Source organism: Oncorhynchus mykiss, chromosome 25, assembly GCF_013265735.2.
Source record: "Oncorhynchus mykiss isolate Arlee chromosome 25, USDA_OmykA_1.1, whole genome shotgun sequence".
Lineage (NCBI taxonomy): Eukaryota > Metazoa > Chordata > Actinopteri > Salmoniformes > Salmonidae > Oncorhynchus > Oncorhynchus mykiss.
Genome location: NC_048589.1, coordinates 39,837,733 through 39,861,498, shown reverse-complemented (window position 1 = coordinate 39,861,498; position 23,766 = coordinate 39,837,733). Strand labels below are relative to the sequence as shown.

Here is a 23,766-nt window from a genome sequence, read left to right as displayed (position 1 = left end):
TTTAATCCTGCTTCTGTCATTGCTGGCATTGGAGAGGGATTTACCAAACCTGATAATGTTATAAAACCCTGCTACCTCCTGAACCTGTCCTGAAGCAACCTCTCCTCTCAGGGTGACAAAAAATGGACAATGATGTGCGACATTTACAATTTCAACTGTATTCAATTGTATTTATCATGGATCGCCCATTAGTTCCTGCCAAGGCAGCAGCTACTCTTCCTGTGGTCTATTATGGATCCTGATTAGTTCCTGCCAAGGCAGCAGCTATTCTTCCTGGAGTTCATTATGGATCGCCATTAGTTCCTGTCAAGGCAGCAGCTACTCTTCCTGAGGTTCATTATGGATCCTGATTAGTTCCTGCCAAGGCAGTAGCTACTCTTCCTGAGGTTCATTATGGATCCTGATTAGTTCCTGCCAAGGCAGTAGCTACTCTTCCTGAGGTTCATTATGGATCCTGATTAGTTCCTGCCAAGGCAGCAGCTACTCTTCCTGGGGTCCAGGAAAATTAAGGCAAGTTAAATACAACTAAAAACATTTCATTTCACAGCACATTAGGTGTGTGCCTTCAGGTCGCTACTCTGTATGGTGCATATCTTATCATGTGTCTGTGCCTGTGTCTCTTCAGAGTCCCCGCTGTTCCATAAGGTGTATTTGTATCTGTTTTAAAATCTGACTTTACTGCTTGTAATCTGTTACTTAACGTGGAAGATAGAGCCATGACCACATAGTCTGTTCTGGACTTGGGGAATGTGAAGAGATCTCTTGTGGCATTTATTGTGGGGTATGAATGGGTGTCCAAGCTGTGTGCCAGTAGTTTTAAAGAGACAGCTCAGTGCATTCAACATGTTAACATGTCTCACAAATACAAGTAGTGATGAAGTGCATATAGTGTTGACATGGATATTACTCATGTTAGCTCCTTATGTACATTTAAGGGCCAGCCATGCTGCCCTGTTCTGGGCCAGTTGTAAGTCCCTCTTTGTGGCATCTGACCACATAACTGGACAGTAGTCCATGTGCAACAAATCTAAGACCTGCCCTTGTTGATGTTAAGAAGGCAGAGCAGCGCTTTACTACGGACAGACCTCTCCCCCATTTTAGCTACTGTTGCATTAACATGTTTTGACCATGACAGTTTAGAATCCAGGGTTACACAAAGCAGTTTAGTCTCGTCATCTTGCTCAATTTATTCATTACAATATTTAGTTGAGGTTTAGGGTTTAGTGAATGATTTGTCCCAAATACTATGCTTTTAGTTTATTTTTTTTTTGAGTATTCAGGATTAACTCATTTCTTGACAGCCATTCTGAAACTGACTGCAGCTCTTTGTTAAGTGTTGCAGTGATTTATCTTGCTGTGCTAGCTAAGGTGTATAGTGTTGAGTCATCAGCGTCCATAGACACACAGGCTTTACTCCGTGCCAGTGGAAGGTCATTAGTGAAGATAGACAGCTGCCCTGGGGAACGCCTCTGACTCTACCTGGATTATGTAGGAGAGGATTCCATTCTAGAACACCCTCTGTGTTCTGTTAGACGGGTAACTCTCAATCCACAATAAAGCAGGAGGATGTAAAGCCATGACACACACGTTTTCCAGCAGCAGGTTATGATCGATAATGTCGAAAGCTGCACTGAAGTCAAACAAAAAAAGGTCCCACAGTCATTTATCAACAATTTCTCTCAGCCAATCATTAGTCTTTTGATTGTGCCATACATGTCCCATGCCCTTCCCTATAAGCGTGCCAAAAACCTGTTGTTAATTTGTGTACTGTGAAATAGCATTGTATCTGGTCAAACACCATTTTATCCAACAGTTTACTAAGGATTGGTAACAGGCTGATTGGCCAGGTATTTGAGTCAGTAAAGGGTGATTTGCTATCCTTGGGTAGCGGAATGACTTTGATTCCCTCCAGGCCTGAGGGCACACGCTTTCCTGTAGGCTTAGATTGATGAGATAGCAAATAGGAGTGGCAATATTGTCCTCTATCATCCTCAGTCATTTTCCATCCAAGCTGTCAGACCCAGGTGGCTTGTCATTGTTGATAGACAACAAAAATTATTTCACTCACTTTACAGAATTCAAAGTCACAATGTTTGGAACATTTGGACAAGTGGGGACATTTTGCGAGGAAAAATATTGTTTTAAAGGTTAGGTTTAGGGCTACAATTACGGTTAGGGTTTAAGTTTAGGGTTTAAATTTAGGGTTTAAGTTTAGGGTTAGGTATAGTTTTAGATTCAGGGTTAGGGGTTAAGGTTAAGATTAGGGTAACGGTTAGGTTAAGGTTAGATTTAGGGTTAGGGAAAATAGGATTTTGGATGGGAATCAATTATTTTGTCCCCACAAGGATAGCAATACAAAACTGTGTGTTTGTGGGTGTGTGTGTAAAAATGAAAGATAAACAGGAAATATGTCAGTATCCCACCCTGTCCTGGCCACACACAGCTGGTGTGTACAGATTCCAGCCCCAAACCCCCCCCCCCCCCCTCCCGCTCACACACCCAGGGCAGAACATTCACACTTCATGTACATCATAACATAATGTCAACTCTAAGTCCCATTCAGGTCTTCCCATTCCAACCAGAGGAGATAATCCGGCATCTGAGCACCAGGCTTCAGAGGGAAGGATCTGGGTTCATTCCACAGATGGACAGTGGACATCTAATGAAGAAGAAACTTAAAGGGGGAACGAGTGTGTTTCGTGGAGATCTCTCTAGACAAGGGTTACCCTACCCATAACCCTCTCCTCCAGCCCCCCTGGACATCTAGAACAGGGTTACCCTACCCATAACCCTCTCCTCCAGCCCCCCTGGAAGTCTAGACCAGGGTTACCCTACCCATAACCCTCTCCTCCAGCCCCCCTGGAAGTCTAAACCAGGGTTACCCTACCCATAACCCTCTCCTCCAGCCCCCCTTGAAGTCTAGACCAGGGTTACCCTACACATAACCCTCTCCTCCGGTCCTCACAGAAGTTTCATATTTTTTACTGGAACACCTGATTTGATTAGTCAAAGGCTTAATGATTTCCTGACTAATTGAATCAGCTGTGCCAGTTTAGGGTTAAAACTAAAATGTGAAACGTCTGGAGGAGCGAGGAGAGTGTTGGGAAAGCCTGGTTTAGACAACCAGGGCTGTTAAAGTCCCATTCCAGCTCAGTTCAGGAGAAACTAATTGGGGAAAAGGGACTTTGTTCGTCTGAAAATTTGATCTCTATGTTTCCGTTGATGGACAGATGTGAGATGTTATTCTTTCCATGAACTCACAGGCAGATCTCCCAGCATGACTTTCTCTTTTTGGCTTGCAGGCTGGAAAAGAAAATGACGTGGCTTGACGCTTTCTCAGCCTTTACAGCGCGGGTCGAGGAGGAAGCTAAATGTCATGTTTATTAATGTGCAGGAATAAAAATGAATCAAACCATTTCTATATTCTTTGACTAAAGTTCCAAATGGTTTCAGTAAATCAACAGGAATAGTGGTCCACTTATGGAAATAGTTGATTCCATACAATATACTGTATTCATTAATAAATCACAGCATTTGGATCACTGCCTATATACATTTAAGCAATCACACAAGAGCACTGAACCCGGGAAGTCTGCTAAAGCTACATACTGCGCTGACAGATGAATATCTCAAAACATGACATCATCACCATCTCCTTTCCCTTCATGGTTAGAATCCTAACCCTCTGAGCAACTAGATTAGAGTCCTAATCCTCTGAGCAGAAAGATTAGTCCTAACCCTCTGAGCAGCTAGATTAGAGTCCTAACCCTCTGAGCAGATATATTAGAGTCCTAACCCTCTGAGCAGATAGATTAGAGTCCTAACCCTCTGAGCAGCTAGATTAGAGTCCTAACCCTCTGAGCAGATAGATTAGAGTCCTAACCCTCTGAGCAGAAAGATTACCGTCCTAATCCACTGAGCAGATAGATTAGAGTCCTAACCCTCTGAGCAGCTAGATTAGAGTCCTAATCCCCTGAGCAGCTAGATTAGAGTCCTAATCCTCTGAGCTGCTAGATTAGAATCCTAACCCTCTGTGCAGCTAGATTAGAGTCCTAACCCTCTGAGCAGCTAGATTAGAGTCCTAACCCTCTGAGCAGATAGATTAGAGTCCTAACCCTCTGAGCAGCTAGATTAGAGTCCTAACCCTCTGAGCAGAAAGATTACCGTCCTAATCCACTGAGCAGATAGATTAGAGTCCTAACCCTCTGAGCAGATAGATTAGAGTCCTAACCCTCTGAGCAGATAGATTAGAGTCCTAACCCTCTGAGCAGATAGATTAGAGTCCTAACCCTCTGAGCAGATAGATTACAGTCCTAACCCTCTGAGCAGATAGATTAGAGTCCTAACCCTCTGAGCAGATAGATTAGAGTCCTAACCCTCTGAGCAGATAGATTAGAGTCCTAACCCTCTGAGCAGATAGATTAGAGTCCTAACCCTCTGAGCAGATAGATTACAGTCCTAACCCTCTGAGCAGATAGATTAGAGTCCTAACCCTCTGAGCAGATAGATTAGAGTCCTAACCCTCTGAGCAGCTAGATTAGAGTCCTAACCCTCTGAGCAGATAGATTAGAGTCCTAACCCTCTGAGCAGCTAGATTAGAGTCCTAACCCTCTGAGCAGAAAGATTACCGTCCTAATCCACTGAGCAGATAGATTAGAGTCCTAACCCTCTGAGCAGATAGATTAGAGTCCTAACCCTCTGAGCAGATAGATTAGAGTCCTAACCCTCTGAGCAGATAGATTACAGTCCTAACCCTCTGAGCAGATAGATTAGAGTCCTAACCCTCTGAGCAGATAGATTAGAGTCCTAACCCTCTGAGCAGATAGATTAGAGTCCTAACCCTCTGAGCAGATAGATTAGAGTCCTAACCCTCTGAGCAGATAGATTAGAGTCCTAACCCTCTGAGCAGATAGATTAGAGTCTTAACCCTCTGAGCTGCTAGATTAGAGTCCTAACCCTCTGAGCAGCTAGATTAGAATCCAAAACAAACTCCTACGTAGAGGACATGGCTGTAAAATTAAATACCTTTATTTGAGCTACACGTGTCGACCAAATCACACATTCAAGGCAAAAGGTTAGACTGTAGGGAGGAGGAGCTGCAGAAAACAAAGAGGAACTGCACCTTTAATACATAGCGTTGCTTTGGTTGGCATGTGGAATGACCAGTTGTTGGTGACTTCATAGATTGAGTAAACCTTTGGAATTCCTTTAGCAATAACAAACACAGAGGTCAGATAGGACCAAGTGGAGAAATACTCAAAAGGCACAAGAGTAGCAAGACGGCAGCTTCTCAACTAAATGCAGCGTCTTTCAAAACGGCGATAGAATAGTGATAGAATAGTGATAGAATAGTGATAGAATAGTGATAGAATAGTGATAGAATAGCGATAGAATAGCGATAGAATAGTGATAGAATAGTGATAGAATAGTGATAGAACTAGTGATAGAATTTGAATACAACTCCATGTATTTTATTGCAATGGTGTACCTCTCTGCCAAATATGTTGGTATCCATTTGCTGTTCTGTAAACTGAATCCATTTTCCTAGTAAATAACACACAGTCTAATGCAGCACTGGAAAGCACCATCCTGATCCTGTTATGGTGAGCTAGTGTTGGTATAGATCAAAATATGTGAAACGGTTAAGGGGGAACCTAGGACTGGGTTGGGAAAACACTAGGTGCGGAGTATCACATAAGGCCATCAGAGGGCCTGTAACTATTCCTCTGTATCACATAGGCCATCAGAGGGCCTGTAAAATATTCCTCTGTACAGGGGCGGGCTTAGTGATTTGCAGGACCCAGGCAGAGGTCAGTCTGAGCTTCCCCCACCACCCCCCCCCCCTATGGGTTTTATAGTAAAGACATGTCATTTAACTGTAAAAATGTACTTTTAATGTAGCATGACCACAATCAGTCATGATGTTTTCATCTTATTGTCAAACAAATCACTTAAAAAAAGTAGGTTACTTTTGCACGTTCATACCAAAATAATTCCAACATCCTTGATGACGATGGCAGTGTTATCAGCAGCACCTGTCTTTTAACGAAAGAAATTAGTTGACTGACATCATGTTTCAGTTATAATTAAACCTGCTTTTCTTCCTTTTATTTTCTCTGCCCTGCTCTGAAAGATCCTCATTGCTGCAGCTGCCCTGCTCTGAAAGATCCTCATTGTTGCATCTGCCCCGGTCTGAAAGATCCTCATTGTTGCATCTGCCCCGGTCTGAAAGATCCTCATTGTTGCATCTGCCCCGGTTTGAAAGATCCTCATTGTTGCATCTGCCCCGGCCTGAAAGATCCTCATTGTTGCATCTGCCCCGGTCTGAAAGATCCTCATTGCTGCAGCTGCCCTGCTCTGAAAGATCCTCATTGTTGCATCTGCCCCGGCCTGAAAGATCCTCATTGTTGCATCTGCCCGGTCTGAAAGATCCTCATTGTTGCATTTGCCCGGTCTGAAAGATCCTCATTGTTACATCTTCCTTAGTCTGAAGGATCCTCATTGTTGCATTTGCCCCGGTCTGAAAGATCCTCATTGTTACATCTTCCTTAGTCTGAAGGATCCTCATTGTTGCATCTGGCCCGGTCTGTATCACTGGGCCATTAGAGAACCTAGTCCTCTGTATCAATGGGCCATTAGAAGGCCTGTAACTATTCCTCTGCATCATTGGGCCATTGGGGGGCCGACAGACATGACCAAGTAATCATCCCCTGCTGTCAGAGAGAGCTTCTTATTTATCGTCCTGTGTAAACACTTCACTGTGCCTCGATTAATGACGTCCACCGGGGCCTCTTAGAGAGAGAGAGCACATCGCTCTGTTTATGATCCGCTCACTCCTTGTGGCCCTTGGCAGCCGTTCAACACATCGTGTGCTTAAGGGAGAAATGGGGGGTTCGGGTTCGGGGGGAGGGGTGATACTCCCTCCTGACTGGTCACTGAGGCTTTCAGACTGACTTTCTCACACTTTGGGGTGTGACTCTGTGTTAGGTTGAAGATTGTTGAGTCACATCATCTGATTCCCACTAATGATGTAATAAAGGATCTATAGGCCATGTGGTCATTCTGTACTGGGGTATAAGGCAGGGCTTCCTTCTGTACTGGGGTATAAGGCAGGGTTTCATTCTGTACTGGGGTATAAGGCAGGGCTTCCTTCTGTACTGGGGTATAAGGCAGGGTTTCATTCTGTACTGGGGTATAAGGCAGGGCTTCCTTCTGTACTGGGGTATAAGGCAGGGCTTCCTTCTGTACTGGGGTATAAGGCAGGGCTTCCTTATGTACTGGGGTATAAGGCAGGGCTTCCTTCTGTACTGGGGTATAAGGCAGGGCTTCCTTCTGTACTGGGGTATAAGGCAGGGTTTCCTTCTGTACTGGGGTACAGGGCAGGGCTTCCTTCTGTACTGGGGTATAAGGCAGGGCTTCCTTCTGTACTGGGGTATAAGGCAGGGCTTCCTTCTGTACTGGGGTATAAGGCAGGGCTTCCTTCTGTACTGGGGTATAAGGCAGGGCTTCCTTCTGTACTGGGGTATAAGGCAGGGTTTCCTTCTGTACTGGGGTACAGGGCAGAGTTTCCTTCTGCTTGGTTGAGGCAAATTCCTACTTGGTTGTGGTTAAGGCTGGGTCTGGGGTATGAACATGTTTTCATAAGTCTGGAGCATGGCAAGACATGTCTGAAGGCTTTAGGTCATGGACGGCACATTTAGCTAGATCACGGACAACACGTTTAGCTAGGTCACGGACAACACGTTTAGCTAGGTCACGGACAACACATTTAGCCAGGTCACGGACAACACATTTAGCTAGGTCAGGGACAACACATTTAGCTAGGTCACGGACAACACATTTAGCTAGGTCAGGGACAACACATTTAGCTAGGTCACGGACGGCACATTTAGCTAGGTCACGGACAACACATTTAGCTAGGTCACGGACGGCACATTTAGCTAGGTCACGGACAACACATTTAGCTAGGTCAGGGACAACACGTTTAGCTAGGTCACGGACGGCACATTTAGCTAGGTCACGGACATCACATATAGCTAGGTCACAGACAACACATTTAGCTAGGTCACGGACGGCACATTTAGCTAGGTCACGGATGGCACATTTGGCAAGGTCACGTAGGGCACATAAAAGTCTTTGGGAACCACCAGTATAACACACTTAAGCTGTAGCAATATCGTCAACAAGGCCAAGTTTGGATCGCCAGGCCAAAGGCATTACAGAACGGAGAGACAAGGAGGCAAAAGGTGCACGATAACATTAAAATCACAAAACGTGAATTCATCACCATAGAAATCAGCTATAGAAAATCAAGCAAGGAATTTCTCATTCCAGGTTCTCTCCCCTATTCCTAATGCTTGACATCAGACCTTGACAGTGGGTCTGGTTCTTTGACAGGGAAACACTTTGCAGCAAAGGTGGGATGTCAAGCAGACCTTATGGTCGGCAGTGGTGCACTGAGGACTACTGTACGCTGAGCCCCATGCCTGGAGTGAGTAATATAGAAACAGGGACATATTAATAAGAATAACCATAGAAAAATCCTGCAGTAGTAGCAACACATTTGGTGTGAAAAACACTTCTCCATATACTGGACGAGCTAGGTAAAAAAAAAAATGAATGGCGAAGTCTCTCAGTCTGCTACTTAGTTTATAGTACATCCTGTGTTTGTTCAAGAAGTTCATCAGGTCTCACAACATCAGAGGGCCAGGAATGACACACAGAGGGAGAAACACAACACTTTTCTGTCGTTGTAGTCGTCTCCTAGTTGTCGTTCGTTCCCGTGTTTCGCGAGTTGATATAAAGTAATTCCATCTCTGGACCCTGTCGTTTTGCTTTGAAAAGCGGTTGTCAATTCAAACTGTGAGTCTAAACAGTCCAGAATGGGGACCAACCCCAGACCCTCTCTTCTCTAACTTTCTTCTTCCCTCGTCCTTCTTCCGTTTCTTCCTTCCTCTCCCTCTCTTATGTTCCAGATGGACAACCTAGGGGGTTTTGGCTTACATATGTTCATACAGCAGCATTCCACTGAAGATGGTGAGAGGCTCTACAGAGTGGGCCAGCTTGCCCATGACCAGGTCAATGCAGACTGTGTCTCCGGCCTGGAGGGGCAGGATGATGTTGAACACAGCCAGGGAGCCCGGGGTGATCTTGGCCTCGGCTACCGGCTTGTTCTCCAGTCCCTCTGGCTGGTATCCCCCGGAGTCCACACGGGCCATTCCGTAGTTGGACTTGGACAGCACCGCCTCAATCTTCTCGTTCTTGTGGCCAGTCAGGATTGCGCTGAAGAAGTAGCGGCCATCAACGGGCGCCGTGAAGATGCCTGGGCAACACAGAGACAGAAATAGTGAGGTTAGCATTAGCTTAGCATACTCACTGATGTTGTACACAGCAATGTAGCAAACAGTTCCCTGTTTAGGTTTATGGCTTGGTTTGACAGTTGGCTCATTGTACATTAACTAAAATAATGATGTAACTAATTGCTATAAATACCCTTCACATGTAGATTGAACTCACAGTATTTGTATTTGTATTTATTATGGATCTCCATTAGTTCCTGCCAAGGCAGCAGTTACTCTTCCTGGTGTTTATTATGGATCTCCATTAGTTCCTGCCATGGCAGCAGCTACTCTTCCTGGTGTTTTTTATGGATCTCCATTTGTTCCTGCCAAGGCAGCAGCTACTCTTCCTGGGGTTTATTATGGATCGCCATTAGTTCCTGCCATGGCAGCAGCTACTCTTCCTGGTGTTTTTTATGGATCTCCATTTGTTCCTGCCAAGGCAGCAGCTACTCTTCCTGGGGTTTATTATGGATCGCCATTAGTTCCTGCCAAGGCAGCAGCTACTCTTCCTGGGGATTATTATGGCTCCCCATTAGTTCCTGCCAAGGCAGCAGCTACTCTTCCTGGGGTTTATTATGGATCGCCATTAGTTCCTGCCATGGCAGCAGCTACTCTTCCTGGGGATTATTATGGCTCCCCATTAGTTCCTGCCAAGGCAGCAGCTACTCTTCCTGCGGATTATTATGACTCCCCATTAGTTCCTGCCAAGGCAGCAGCTACTCTTCTTGGGGATTTTTATGGCTCCCCATTAGTTCCTGCCAAGGCAGCAGCTACTCTTCCTGGGGATTGTTATGGCTCCCCATTAGTTCCTGCCAAGGCAGCAGCTACTCTTCCTGGGGATTATTATGGCTCCCCATTAGTTCCTGCCAAAGCAGCAGCTACTCTTCCTGGGGATTATTATGGCTCCCCATTAGTTCCTGCCAAAGCAGCAGCTACTCTTCCTGGGGTTGTAATGCATTCCTATTAGTTCCTGCCAAGGCAGCAGCTACTCTTCCTGGGGTTATAATGCATTCCCATTAATTCCTGCCAAGGCAGCAGCTACTCTTCCTGGGGTTATAATGCATTCCTATTAGTTCCTGCAAAGGCAGCAGCTACTCTTCTTGGGGTCCAGTCAAATGAAGGCAGTTATGTGCAACTAAAAACATTACATTACAAGTCCTATCTATTCAGTACCAGTCCGCGGGTCATAGAACTCTCCCTCGTTGACAAAGATCTTGTCGAAGACGATGGTGCCAGCACTAAGCATGGGGTAGGTGAGAGCGGCAGAGAAGGACAGCTTGGGGACGTTGGCATCGGCACCTGGCATACCTGAGGGCAAAATTACAACAACATCTCAGAAAGAGCACGGTTATTATCAACTATTTATGATGTTTCATTGTTCTGACATGAGGAAATCCATGTTCACAGTTCATTACAGACAACATGGCAAAGTAAACAACGAACATGGCAAGAGAGAGACTTTAAAAAGAAGATACCTTCAAAAGCAATGGCTCAGAAAACTAAAAACCAGTCAGTATCTGGTGTGACCAGCTTTTGCCTCATGCAACGCGACACATCTCTTTCGCATCGAGTTGATCAAGCTGTTCATTGTGGCCTGTGGAATGTTTTCAAACTCCTCTTTAATAGCTGTGCAAAGATGCTGGATATTTGAGAGAACTGGAACACAATGTCGTACACATCGATCCAGAGCATCCCGAACATGCTCAATGGGTGACATGTCTGGTGACTATGCAGGCCAACGGAAGAACTTGGACATTTTCAGCTTCCAGGAATAGTGTATAGATCCTTGCGACATGCATACATTACGCTGAAACATGAGGTTATGGCGGCAGATGAATGACACGACAATGGGCATTAGGATATCGTCACGGTATCTCTGTGCACTCAAATTGCCATCAATAAAACGCAGTAGTGTTCATTATCTGTAGTTTATGCCTGCCCATACCATAACCCCACTGCCACTGCTCACAACGTTGACATTAGCAAGCCGCTCGCCCACACAACTCCATACACGCTGTCTGCCATCTGCTCGGTACAGTTGAAACCGGGATTCATCTGTGAATGCCAGTGGTCATTGTTATCCCCAGCACAAGGTGCACCTGTGTAATGATCATGCTGTTTAATCAGCTTCTTGATATGCCACATCTGTCAGGTGGCTGGATTATCTTGGCAAAGGAGAAATGCTCACTAACGTGGATGCAATCAAATTTGTTGACAAAATTTGAGAGAGTTTTGTGCGTATGGAAAATTTCAGGGATCTTTTATTTAATCTCATGAAACATGGGACCAACACTTTATATGTTGTGTTTTTGCAGCATTTTTGTTCAGTATATTTCAGATGCAGTTGCCTTCATTGCTTCAGAGCATTATGTAAAACAAAAAGGGGTCAACAACTCTACACATTAAAACACACACACACACACACACACACACACACACTCTAATAGCCACACTATGTATCTCACAATCACCACAAGTAACGCTCAAGCTGACCCAGAAAGCATTATGTGCACATTTCCTGGCTGCCTCTGAGGATTCATGTTCTCATTGGCCCAATGCTGACCTCTGACCTATACAGTGATCCCCACACACACACACACACTCAAACTGAACTCAATTCACCCTGACTGTTAATGACCCTCAGCAATACTCATGTTATGTAATGACAAGTAACACACGGCACTGTTGAGTGCATTAGCACATTGCTAACATGTCAGAGTCAAATGCTAATAATGAAACATCAACATACCTTGTTCACCTTTGAGGCCTGCAGTGAAAAAAAGAGAGGAAGAGACAAGTTAGCCTGACTCAAACCATTCAGTCAAACATAAACATATAAAAACAAATTTCCTGAGGCATAAAGACTGATTTATAAAGTGCTTGTATGGTTCCTGTTAACCTGGTGATCCTCTGGGCCCGTTCTCTCCCTGCCTGCCCGGGGGTCCGTCCCTGCCTTGGGGCCCCTTAGCGCCAGGCAGCCCTTGGAACCCTCTCTCCCCAGAGGGACCTGGAGGACCAGGCAGGCCTAGGGTGGTGGGAGGCAATGACAACAATATTAATACCGGAATATTCCTTTTTTTTAATTAACATTTAAAAAAGTTGAATAATCAATACACGTTATAATTTAAATATTACGTATTTATTAAAGTTATTTAAGGCATTTGAAGTAACTTTAATAATTGCCATTATTATTTAACTTAAATAATCAAAGTTGACCCAAAGACGGCCTGTTAGGGAACATAGAAACCATTCCAGACAAAACCACTGTAACAATACAGTGGAGGAGTTTTCTCATTCAGATATGTCACTGAATGACATATTACGACATTATAATACATTGATCCAGACACAGAAGCATCAGATTATTTGAACACTGAGACGTGTGTAACCCGAGAAGCCTCGAGGAGTGTTATGAAAGACTGCATAACAGACAGACACACTAATAGAGCAGGCCACCATTTAACGTGAGACTCACATATTATACAAATAGACATTGTTAGTTTTAATTAGTGGATTATGAATGTTTTTGTAATCATCAGGCTGTTTCTTGGTGTTGTTCGATGGGGCCTCTGTGTTTATTGTAGCTAACACCGTTCTGTATGTTGACACTTGTGTGCAAATGTGTTTACTTGAGACTTTACATATGCACCCGTGTTCATTGTGTCCTTATACCCACTGAATGTGCTGTCTTGTAGACTGGTCAAGTATAGACAGGACAAGGTTAGTCTAGAGTTTAAGACACACGATGGTTTTAGTTCAGTTTTACCAAAAGCTGTGTACCATTCAAACCTCTAACCAACTGCACACCTACAAAGCAGAACATGTGAGAGAGAGAGGATAAGTTTAATCGAAAATATAAATATATAATTGTCAACATGAACTCAGAAAATACTCTGTGTCAATGTAAATCCTCTCTAAATGAACATGCTCTTTATTTTAAAACCATGCATTGTTTAATTTCTGTAGTTACTAATGTTGGATCTAGATCAGTGCTCTCCAACCCTGTTCCTGGAGAGCTACCGTCCTCTAGGTTTTCACTCCAACCCTAATCAAGTGCCCCTCCCACTGAGCAAAAACTGGTTGAATCAATGTTGTTGCCATGTAATTTCAAACAAGAAAATCAATGTGGAAACTGATTGGATAAAAAAAAGTAACAATGTAATTTCATGTTTTTCACCAACATTTTTATCTAAATCCAATGACATTGTGAATTGTTTTATTTTATTTAACATTGAATTCCTGTTAAATGACAACTCAACCAAATGTAAATCAAAACCAGACGTTGAACTGACGTCTGTGCCCACTGGGTTGATTCTAATAACTAGCTGGTTGATAAGCTGAACCAGGTTAGTTCCACCTGGGGTTGGAGTGAAAACCTACAGGAGGGTATCTCTCCAGGAACAGGGTTGGAGAGCCCTGGTCTAGACCATAATCTCTCTGAAAGGAATACAGTGTCAAGTCAGCACACTCACCGGTCAGGTCCTGTTCCGAAAGATTCTGGAACTCCGTGAGGATGTGACTGACGGACGAGTTGAGGTTCTTGATCTTCCCGTGGATCCCGTCCAGCTGAGTGGTCTGGATGCTCTCAATGATCCCTCCATGGGAGATGACCGTGGCGTTCAGACCATTCACACAGTTCCACAGGCCCGACATGTGCTTGGTCAGCCCCTCCTTGATCCTCTGGAGCGAGTCAGAGACGCCGTCCAGCCGTCCGCACACGCCCTCCATCTTGAACAGCCTCTTCTCCAGGCCGTCGCCAGATCGCTTGCAGTCGCCCACCTCCACCACTAGGGTGCTCTCGAAGCGTCGCACGTCGCGATCCACCCCGTCGAGGCGGTCGCGGCTCTTCTCAATGTGCTCAGTCACCTCCTGCTGTATCTTGTCCAGCTCAGAGATTATCTTGTCCTTGGTGTTGCCCAGGTCTGTGATGACACTGCCATGTTTCTGCACCGTTTGCTCCAGGCCCCTCAGCGTGTCGTTGATGGAGCTAAAGGTCAGGATGACCTCGGACAGCTCGCCCTGCAGGGACTTGAGGTGGCCGTTGTTGGACGTGCCTCCGATCACACTGTGGCCGTCCAGGGGCTTATCAGGTTCATCCAGGCCTCGTCCTCCAGTGCCACCTCCTGTTGTTGGGGTCTCCAGGTGGATCTTACACTGGTCGCTACACTTCCCTACCACCTCCCAGAGTTTCCCCACCTCTTCCTGTAGGGTGGAGCACACCTGGGAGCAAAAGCTTTGGTTGGAATCCACCCGGTTCCGGATGGCGTTGATGTCCTTCTCCCAGCGGTTCAGGGTGTGGTTCTTCAGCTTCTTGAACTCGTCTTCCACTCTTCCACAGACGTCGCAGTCATCCATGCCGCGCCCGAGCGTCTCAACTTCTGTGACGATGCGGTTGAAGTGCTCGCCATTGTCTCCGGTCAGGGCTTTGATCTTGCGGATGTCGTGGCTGAGATCCAGCACCTTGTCCATGAGTGAGTCGCCCGAGACGGACAGGTCCTTGATCCGCGTGTCAAAGCGTCGGATCTCGTCCTCATTGGCCACCACCCTCCAGGTGATAGACTTCACAGAGTCTCCGTCGTAATCATTTCCTCCGTCCCCTCCAGCTCCTCCCCATCCTCCTCCGGTTCCCCCTGTTCCTCCACTTCCTCCATCTCTCCTTCCTTCAGTTCCTGTTCCTCCTGTATCTCCCCTTCCTCCTTCCCCTGCCCCACCTTCAGATCCTCTCCCTCCCATTCCCCCTGTTCCTCCGGTTCCTCTACTTCCTCCTCCATCTTCTCTTCCACCTCCTCCAACTCCTCCTCCTCCTCCTCCTGTTCCTCCACAGCCACAGTCAGTCAGACTATTGTCTAGTAGTGCCGTGGAGTTCGCCAGGCGGGTCACCTTCTTGTCGTGGTCCGACACAAGGTCCTTTACAATGCCCACGTCTAGCTCTATGTCGCCGATGCGGTATCCCTGGTCGTCGAAACGGTCCAGGAACACGGTCCGGAGGTCACCCAGCTCACGGTTGAAGTAGTCCTTCAGGTCTTTCTCTGTCTCCTCTGTGTGCTGCATTGTACTGTTAACCCACCTCTCAAGTTCCCTGAGATGACCGTCCAGCCTGTCCTCTATCACCCTGGATAACCTGCTGCCACCTCCAGGGCCAAAACCACCACCTCCATGGACAAAGCTACCTCCACCTCCTGGGAAACCTCCACCTACATTACTACCACCGCCACTGCCCAGCTCCTTATCCAGGCGGTTCTGGATGACATCATAGTTCTCTGATATGGAGCTTATCTTCCTTTCAGCATCTGTGACCCTGTCCTTGAGGTCGGTGACAGAATCGTAGAAGCCCTGGGAGCGTGTCACCTCGCGGCGCAGGCCGTCCAGGCTCTGGCGATATCGTCCATCCACAGCGTTCAGCTGCTTCTCCAGCGCATTGATCCGCTCCCTGTCCTCCTGCTGCTGTCTCCGTATGTCCTCCACCCCCGACTGGCAGGAGGAGCAGGACAGAGACACCCTTCTCTCCAGCTCCCTCAGGATCTCCTCTTTCAGCGTGTTGAGCTTCCCGCCACTAATCCCACCGGTGCCTCCAGAGGAGTCGCCAGTGCCAGCGCCAAGATCATTCCCACCGCCGCCATTCCCGTTGACCAGGTGGTTGTTGATGCTGACCAAGTTCTTGTCATGAGCCTGTGTCCGGTTGTCCAGCTGGTCTAGTTTGGTCTGGATGCTGTGGATGGTGTCCTTAATCTCCGGCTGGGCCGCATCCGCTGGGGCCTTGGTGCCACCACCACTGAAGCCCGGTTTGCGCATCTCCTCCTGGAAGCGTTCGTTCATGCCCCTCAGCGTGGACTGCAGGTCCTGGAGGTCCTTGGTTAGGCTCTGGATCTTGTCCTCCAGCTGCTGCGTCTTGTCGCTGTCGCCTCGCCCTGGAACACAAACAGAATATTATTATACTTCTATTATAAGAGGATGAGAGCTCCCATGAAACATGGAGAAGACAGGGACTGAAGAGGAGGAAGAGGAAGAGGGAGAGCAGGGACATAAACATCCACCCACCGTCTCCCCCATTCTGTCCTCTGTGACCTGTGTCGGTTCCGGTCTGTCCCGGTCGGGACGGTTTGGGTCTGGCTGTAGCGATCTGGGTCCCCGACCCGCCGCTCGGCCCTTCGCTACAGTCATCTCCGGTGTAACCATGGCAACACTTCCACTCCATGTCCGTCACCATCTTGTAGGCCACCTTGTACCGCGGCTTCATATACGTTCGATACCTGTTGAGAATCAGAGACGACGACAATGAAGTGAAGTGATTTACAATGAGGTTGTCTCACCTATCTTAGTTGAATACACTTACCGTTGGTCGCAGTGGATAAGACTAAGAGAGTTAACTAAATGTAAATGTTATTGACAGTACGCAATTATAATTGGTCACGGGTGGTAATTTTCAACTTACTGTACATCTGCCTTTGGCCCCTGACACACTGACCAAAGTTTTGTAAAAAAAATTGTAATAGTCCCGTGTGGCTCAGTTGGTAGAGCAACGCCAGGGTTGTGGGTTTGATTCCCACGAGAGACCGGTACGAGAATGTGTATACTCACTACGGTAACTAGCTCTGGATAAGAGTGTCTGCTAAATGACTCACTACGGTAAGTAGCTCTGGATAAGAGTGTCTGCTAAATGACTCACTACGTTAAGTAGCTCTGGATAAGAGTGTCTGCTAAATGACTCACTACGGTAAGTAGCTCTGGGTAAGAGTGTCTGCTAAATGACTCACTACGGTAAGTAGCTCTGGATAAGAGTGTCTGCTAAATGGCGTAAATGCCATCTATAACACCACTAGCCGTTGGCAGAATTCAACATTCATCCTCATTTTAACACGCTGGGTTTTTCTACCACTTCACGCATTTTGTTTATTTAATATCTATCTATTTCCAAGTTAAACTGGAGTTCCTACCACTGAGTTTCAATGGGACTGTTGGCTATTCTGTTGGCCTGAACTCATGAAACTGCACTCTCAGCCAAAGACCTTTATGGAGAATGTTTATGTGTCTCAATCCAAAACGCACTCACTACAGGCCACAAAGCCAAGTAACAAGCATTTTCTCCCTAATTACATTTGCATTTAATTTGAGATTTTCACATCGTTCCCAGGCACGGAGGCATGAACATCGGAGGCTGGTTTCTGCCCTGAGGGGCAGTTTGATGTAACTCTAATCCTCACTCAATACCAAGGTTAATTAAATCATTTACTGGGGAAACTATTCAGACCTCAACATGTTTGCAATCAATCTCCTTCTCCGCTCGAGTGTATAACACAGTATCAGAAACATCTGTCACGCCCTGATCTGTCTCACCTGTCCTTGTGATTGTCTCCACCCCCTCCAGGTGTTGCTTGTTTTCCCCAGTGCATTTATCCCTGTGTTTCCTGTCTCTCTGTACCAGTGTATTTATCCCTGTGTTTCCTGTCTCTCTGTACCAGTGTATTTATCCCTGTGTTTCCTGTCTCTCTGTACCAGTGTATTTATCCCTGTGTTTCCTGTCTCTCTGTACCAGTTCATCTTGTGTGCCTTTCAGGTCAACCAGCGTTTTTGCTTCTATTCTCTTTTGATAGTCCCCCCGGTTTTTGACCTTTGCCTGTTTTCTGGACTCCGTACCCGCCTGCCTGACCATTCTGCCTGCCTTGACCTCGAGCCTGTCTGCCACTCTGTACCTCCTGGACTCTGATCTGGTTTTGAACTTTTGCCTGTCCACAACCATTCTCTTGCCTACCCCTTTTGGATTGTTTAATAAATATCAAGACTCAAACCATCTGCCTCCCATGTCTGCATCTAGGTCTCGCCTTGTGTCCTTATAGTCACTCTCTACTGTAGAAGACTTAGGCATGGTAGGCATGCATCGCAATCTCCTTTTACCCAATCATGTCATCTAAAGGAGCACTGCACTTCATTGTACACATCTGTGATAACTGTCTAAACATATTGAATTACTGTACGAACACACGCAATACACAAGTCAAGTGGCCCAGTTTTTACATTAACCTCATCGACCTCAGGCTGTAGCAAATGTACTGTATGCTGCAATGGAGTGTGGAAGCCAAACCTCAAAATGAGATCCTGATTGTCAAACAATTAGAACAGACAAACAAACAAACAGACAGTCTCCAAATTTAGGTTGGACTGCGTTCAGAAGAAACCCTTTTAAAAAAGAAGAAATGTTTCACAATGAATACCCCTGCACATGAACAGGCATGAATTGTTTTATTTCCTGTGTATGTACTGTATTATTCAGGCTCATACACAGTCATCTGCTTCCCAGCTGTGAAGTAGAGAGAGAGAGAGACAGAGAGAGAGAGAGAGACAGAGAGAACAAGAGAGAGAGACAGAGAGACAGAGAGACAGAGAGACAGAGACAGAGAGAACGAGAGAGAGACAGAGAGAGAGAGAGACAGAAAGAGAGAGAGAGACAGAGAGCGAGAGAGACAGAGAGCGAGAAAGACAGAGAGAACGAGAGAGAGACAGAGAGAGCGCGAAAGAGAGACAGAGAGCGAGAGACAGAAAGAGAGACACAGAGAGACACACAGAGACATACAAAGAGAGAGGGACAGAGAGAGAGACAGAGAGAGAGACAGAGACAGAGACAGAGAAACAGAGACAGAGAGAGACAGAGACAGGGAGACAGAGAGACAGAGAGAGACAGAGAGACAGAGAAAGAGAGAGAAAGCGAGAGTTAGAGACAGAGAGTTAGAGACAGAGAGACAGAGAGAGATAGAGACAGAGAGAGAGAGAGAGAGAAAGGTATATAGTATTGGTTTCAGATTAGTCAAAAAGGTCCTGATTTCGCAGGAATACTTGTTACTTAGTAACAAATATGTATTTGTTATTTAGTGAGTCGTCACGTCTGTCTCTCTCTACCTCTCTTTCTCAATATTTACATTAAATTAATCGAAACTCAGGCTGTGTTTTAATTGGTTAGCTAGCCATAGTTCATAGGACACCCCTCCCCCCTCTGATGGATGAGAATACTCTCTATGCAAATCTCTGAATGAAGTCCTCAGGCTGTAGCAAATGTACTGTATGCTGCAATGGAGCGTGGAAGCCAAACCCCAAAATGAGATCCTGATTGTCAAACAATTAGAACAGACAAACAAACACACGCTCCGCACACACTCAGACAGAGAGAGAGACATCGCAAGAGAGAGAGAGAGAGACAGAGAGACAGAAAGAGAGAGAGACAGAGACAGAGCGCAAGAGAGAGATGGAGCAAGAGACAGAGAGAGACAGAGCAAGAGACAGCGAGAGAGACAGAGAGAGAGACAGAGATAGAGAGACAGAGAGCGCGGGAGAGAGATGAGCAAGAGACAGAGAGAGAGAGAGAGAGATTAGAGAAAGAGAAACAGAGAGAGAGAGAGAGAAGAGAGATAGAGACAGAGAAAAGAGAGATGGAGACAGAGACAGAGAAAAGAGAGAGATGGAGACAGAGAAATAATAATTTGTAGAACAGCCCTGTATGCCAAATAGAATCAAATGCTTTTTGGAAGTCGATAAAGCAAGCGTATATTTTGGTATTATTTTGGTGGACATGTTTATCTATTAGGGTGTGTAGGGTGTAAATATGATCAGTCGTGTGATGTTTTGGTCTAAATCCAATTTGGCTTTTACTCAAGCCATTGTTCTTAAACTTCTTGCGAATGCTACCGTAAAGCAAAGAATGCGATTATCTGAGGACGGCGCCCAGCTCACAAATGCATAACAAATCATTTTCAACCAGGGAGTTGTGACGCGAAAGTCAGAAATAGCGATATGAAAAATGCCTTACCTTTGAAGACCTTCTTCTGTTGGCACTCCAAAATGTCCCAGTTACATTACAAATGGTCCTTTTGTTCGATAAACTCTTTCTTTATATCCATAAAAACTCCTGCCATATCAGTTCTGTTATACTCACCGACATTATTTTAACAGTTTTAGAAACTTTAGAGTGTTTTCCTTCGAAATTGACCAATTGTATGCATCTCCTAGCTTCTGGGCCTGAGAAGCAAGCAGTTTACTTTGGGAACGCTTTTCATCCGGAAGTCAAAATACCGCCCCCTATCCCAAAGAAGTTAGGAAGTTTAGAACTCTTACATTTATAATAATACAGAAAACCTTCCCGAGGTTACTGTTCACACAAATGCCTCTGTAATTGTTAGGGTCAAATTTGTCTCCGTTCTTAAAGATTGAGGTCATGAGTCCTTGATTCCAGATGTCAGGGAAATAACCTACACTAAGGATCAAATTAAACAGTTTTAATTTAGCCAATTGAAATTTTGCGCTAGTAAATTTGAGCATCTCATTTAGGATGCCATCAAGTCCGCATGCTTTTTTAATTTGAGGGCCTGAAGTTTCTTATAGAGCTCCTGGTCAGTAATAGTTTAGTTTCTTATAGAGCTCCTGGTCAGTAATAGTTTAGTTTCTTATAGAGCTCCTGGTCTGTAATAGTTTAGTTTCTTATAGAGCTCCTGGTCAGTAATAGTTTAGTTTCTTATGGAGCTCCTGGTCAGTAATAGTTTAGTTTCTTATAGAGCTCCTGGTCAGTAATAGTTTAGTTTCTTATAGAGGTCCTGGTCAGTAATAGTTTAGTGTCTTATAGAGCTCCTGGTCAGTAATAGTTTAGTTTCTTATAGAGCTCCTGGTCTGTAATAGTTTAGTTTCTTATAGAGCTCCTGGTCAGTAATAGTTTAGTTTCTTATAGAGCTCCTGGTCAGTAATAGTTTAGTTTCTTATAGAGCTCCTGGTCAGTAATAGTTTAGATTCTTATAGAGCTCCTGGTCAGTAATAGTTTAGTTTCTTATAGAGCTCCTGGTCAGTAATAGTTTAGTTTCTTATAGAGCTCCTGGTCAGTAATAGTTTAGTGTCTTATAGAGCTCCTGGTCAGTAATAGTTTAGTTTCTTATAGAGCTCCTGGTCAGTAATAGTTTAGTGTCTTATAGAGCTCCTGGTCAGTAATAGTTTAGTTTCTTATAGAGCTCCTGGTCAGTAATAGTTTAGTTTCTTATAGAGCTCCTGGTCAGTAATAGTTTAGATTCTTATAGAGCTCCTGGTCAGTAATAGTTTAGTTTCTTATAGAGCTCCTGGTCAGTAATAGTTTAGTTTCTTATAGAGCTCCTGGTCAGTAATAGTTTAGTGTCTTATAGAGCTCCTGGTCAGTAATAGTTTAGTTTCTTATAGAGCTCCTGGTCAGTAATAGTTTAGTGTCTTATAGAGCTCCTGGTCAGTAATAGTTTAATTGGGGAGTCCAATAGATGTTGATTGTCCTTTATAGCGTTTTCTAATCCATTCAACTTCTCCTGAATTTGTCGTTGCTCTGCGTTTGTGTCAATTTGAACGGTGTTGAACGGTGTTTTAAAATGGGTTGTCAATATGTCACCATTTTACTTCGCTAATTATCTCTTGTTTGGATTATTTATTTTTGTTCTCCAATTTTGCCAGAAGTTGTTTGTGTTTATGGACTCATCAATTGGTGTCAGCTGCTTGCTGTTGTACTGTGCTTTTTTGGTTCTGAGTTTTAAAGTCTCACAGTAACGGAGGCATAATTCACCATTATTTGGGTCTCTGTGTCTTTTGGTTGGATAGTGTTCTAAGTTCTATGCCCTCTCTCTCTCAGTCTGTCTCTCTCTTTCTCTCCCTCTCTCTGTCTCGCTCTCTTACATGTCTGTCTCCCCGTTCAGTTCGTTCCCATAAGCAGCATGACAAACTAGGTTACGTTCTCTCTCAACGAAGAGTGAAATGGAAAGAATGGAAAAATAGTAGGCGTGGTGTGTCAGCAGTGTGTTGTTCTGGTTGTGATGACTGGAATGGAGCTGCGTGTGTGTGTGTTGTGTAAAGGTGTTGGCTTAAGCTTTACTAGCTGGAGTTAAATGTGTGTGTGAGTATACGTGCGTGTGTATATGTGTGCATGTGTGTGTATATGTGTGTGTATGTGTGTGTGTGTATATGTGTGTGTGTGTGTGTGTGTGTGTGTGTGTGTGTGTGTGAGTATACGTGTGTGTGTGTATATATGTGTGTATACGTGCGTGTGTGTGTATATGTGTGTATATGTGTGTGTGTGTGTGTGTGTGTGTGTGTGTGTGTGTGTGTGTGTGAGTATGCGTGCGTGTGTGTGTATATGTGTGTGTGTGTGTGTGTGTGTGTGTGTGTGTGTGTGTGTGTGTGTGTGTGTGTGTGTGTGCGTGTGTGTGTGTGTGTGTGTGTGAGTATACGTGCGTGTGTGTGTGTATGTGTGTGTATATGTGTGTGTATGTGTGTGTGTGTGTGTGTGTGTGTGTGTGTGTGTGTGAGTATACGTGTGTTAGTATACGCAATATTGCATGTGTGTTTGTGTGTGTGAAAATGTGTGTGTGAGTACATGTGTGTGTATGTATGATAGAAGAATACTCACGTCACCATACGGGAACACTGCGTGCCCCAGGAGCAGGGGTGGTAGTCAGGCTTCACGTAGGTCTCCACTCCATCCTCCACCACACAGCTCACTGTCTTCTTCACTACATACGCACACCAGTTTCTACAGGGAGGGAGAGAAACAGAGAGGGTCAGTCATATACATTCACACACCAGTTTCTACAGGGAGGGAGATGGAGAGGGAGGTTTGAGGGTCAGTCATATAGAGTTGAAGTCGGAAGTTTACATACACTTAGGTTGGAGTCATTAAAACTCATTTTCAACCACTCCACAAATGTCTTGTTAAACTATAGTTTTGGCAAGTCGGTTAGGACATCTACTTTGTGCATGACACAAGTAATCTTTCCCCAAAAAATTTAGAGACAGATTATTTCACTTAATTCACTGTATCACAATTCCCGTGGATCAGAAGTTTACATACACTAAGTTGACTTTGCCTTTAAACAGCTTGGAAAATTCCCAAAAATGATTTCATGGCGTTAGAAGCTTCTGAAGGGCTAATTGACATCATTTGAGTCAATTGGAGGTGTACCTGTGGATGTATTTCAAGGCCTACCTACAAACTCAGTTCCTCTTTGCTTGACATCTTTGGAAAATCGATAAAAATAATAATAAAGTGGTGATCCTAACTGACCTAAAATAGGCAGTTTTTACGAGGATTGAATGTCAGGAAATGTGAAAAACTGAATTTAAATGTATTTGGCTCAGGTGTATGTAAACTTCCGAGTTCAACTGTACATTCATATGCTCAGAGGTCAGATATTGCATACAAATCAATAATTTAAATGCAAGTTTGGGATGAGAAATTAAGAGAGAGATTGGGTGTAAAACTTCAGTTATGACTGAGTCATGTTCATGGCATTGTCATAGGTAGGAATACATGGAAAGGCAAATACAGTATTGCACTCTAATATTTGACCAGGATATCAAGTACTGGTTCCTCTCACAACAAAAGAGAGCTAACATCTCCTGTCATAACTAACGTAGGGGTTGCAGCTCTGTGCAGAGGGGG

General features: G+C 44.9%; 1 protein-coding gene across 2 annotated transcripts in view; it reads right to left on the bottom strand.

The window, feature by feature from the left end:
- Positions 1-3,467: 3,467 nt before the first annotated feature.
- Positions 3,468-23,766, bottom strand: part of LOC110505904 (EMILIN-1) — an 80,510-nt gene continuing 60,211 nt past the window's right edge. The window contains exons 2-9 of one of the 2 annotated variants that reach the window (XM_021585376.2): positions 22,735-22,857; positions 16,380-16,591; positions 13,814-16,249; positions 13,122-13,148; positions 12,241-12,366; positions 12,091-12,108; positions 10,515-10,649; positions 3,468-9,322 (exon numbers count right to left, since the gene is read on the bottom strand). In XM_021585376.2, coding sequence (XP_021441051.2) covers positions 9,000-9,322; positions 10,515-10,649; positions 12,091-12,108; positions 12,241-12,366; positions 13,122-13,148; positions 13,814-16,249; positions 16,380-16,591; positions 22,735-22,857 — 3,400 coding nt within the window. In that variant the 3' untranslated portion in view covers positions 3,468-8,999. The remainder of the gene's footprint in view (positions 9,323-10,514; positions 10,650-12,090; positions 12,109-12,240; positions 12,367-13,121; positions 13,149-13,813; positions 16,250-16,379; positions 16,592-22,734; positions 22,858-23,766) is intronic. The other variant, XM_036963053.1, reaches the window with a different exon arrangement.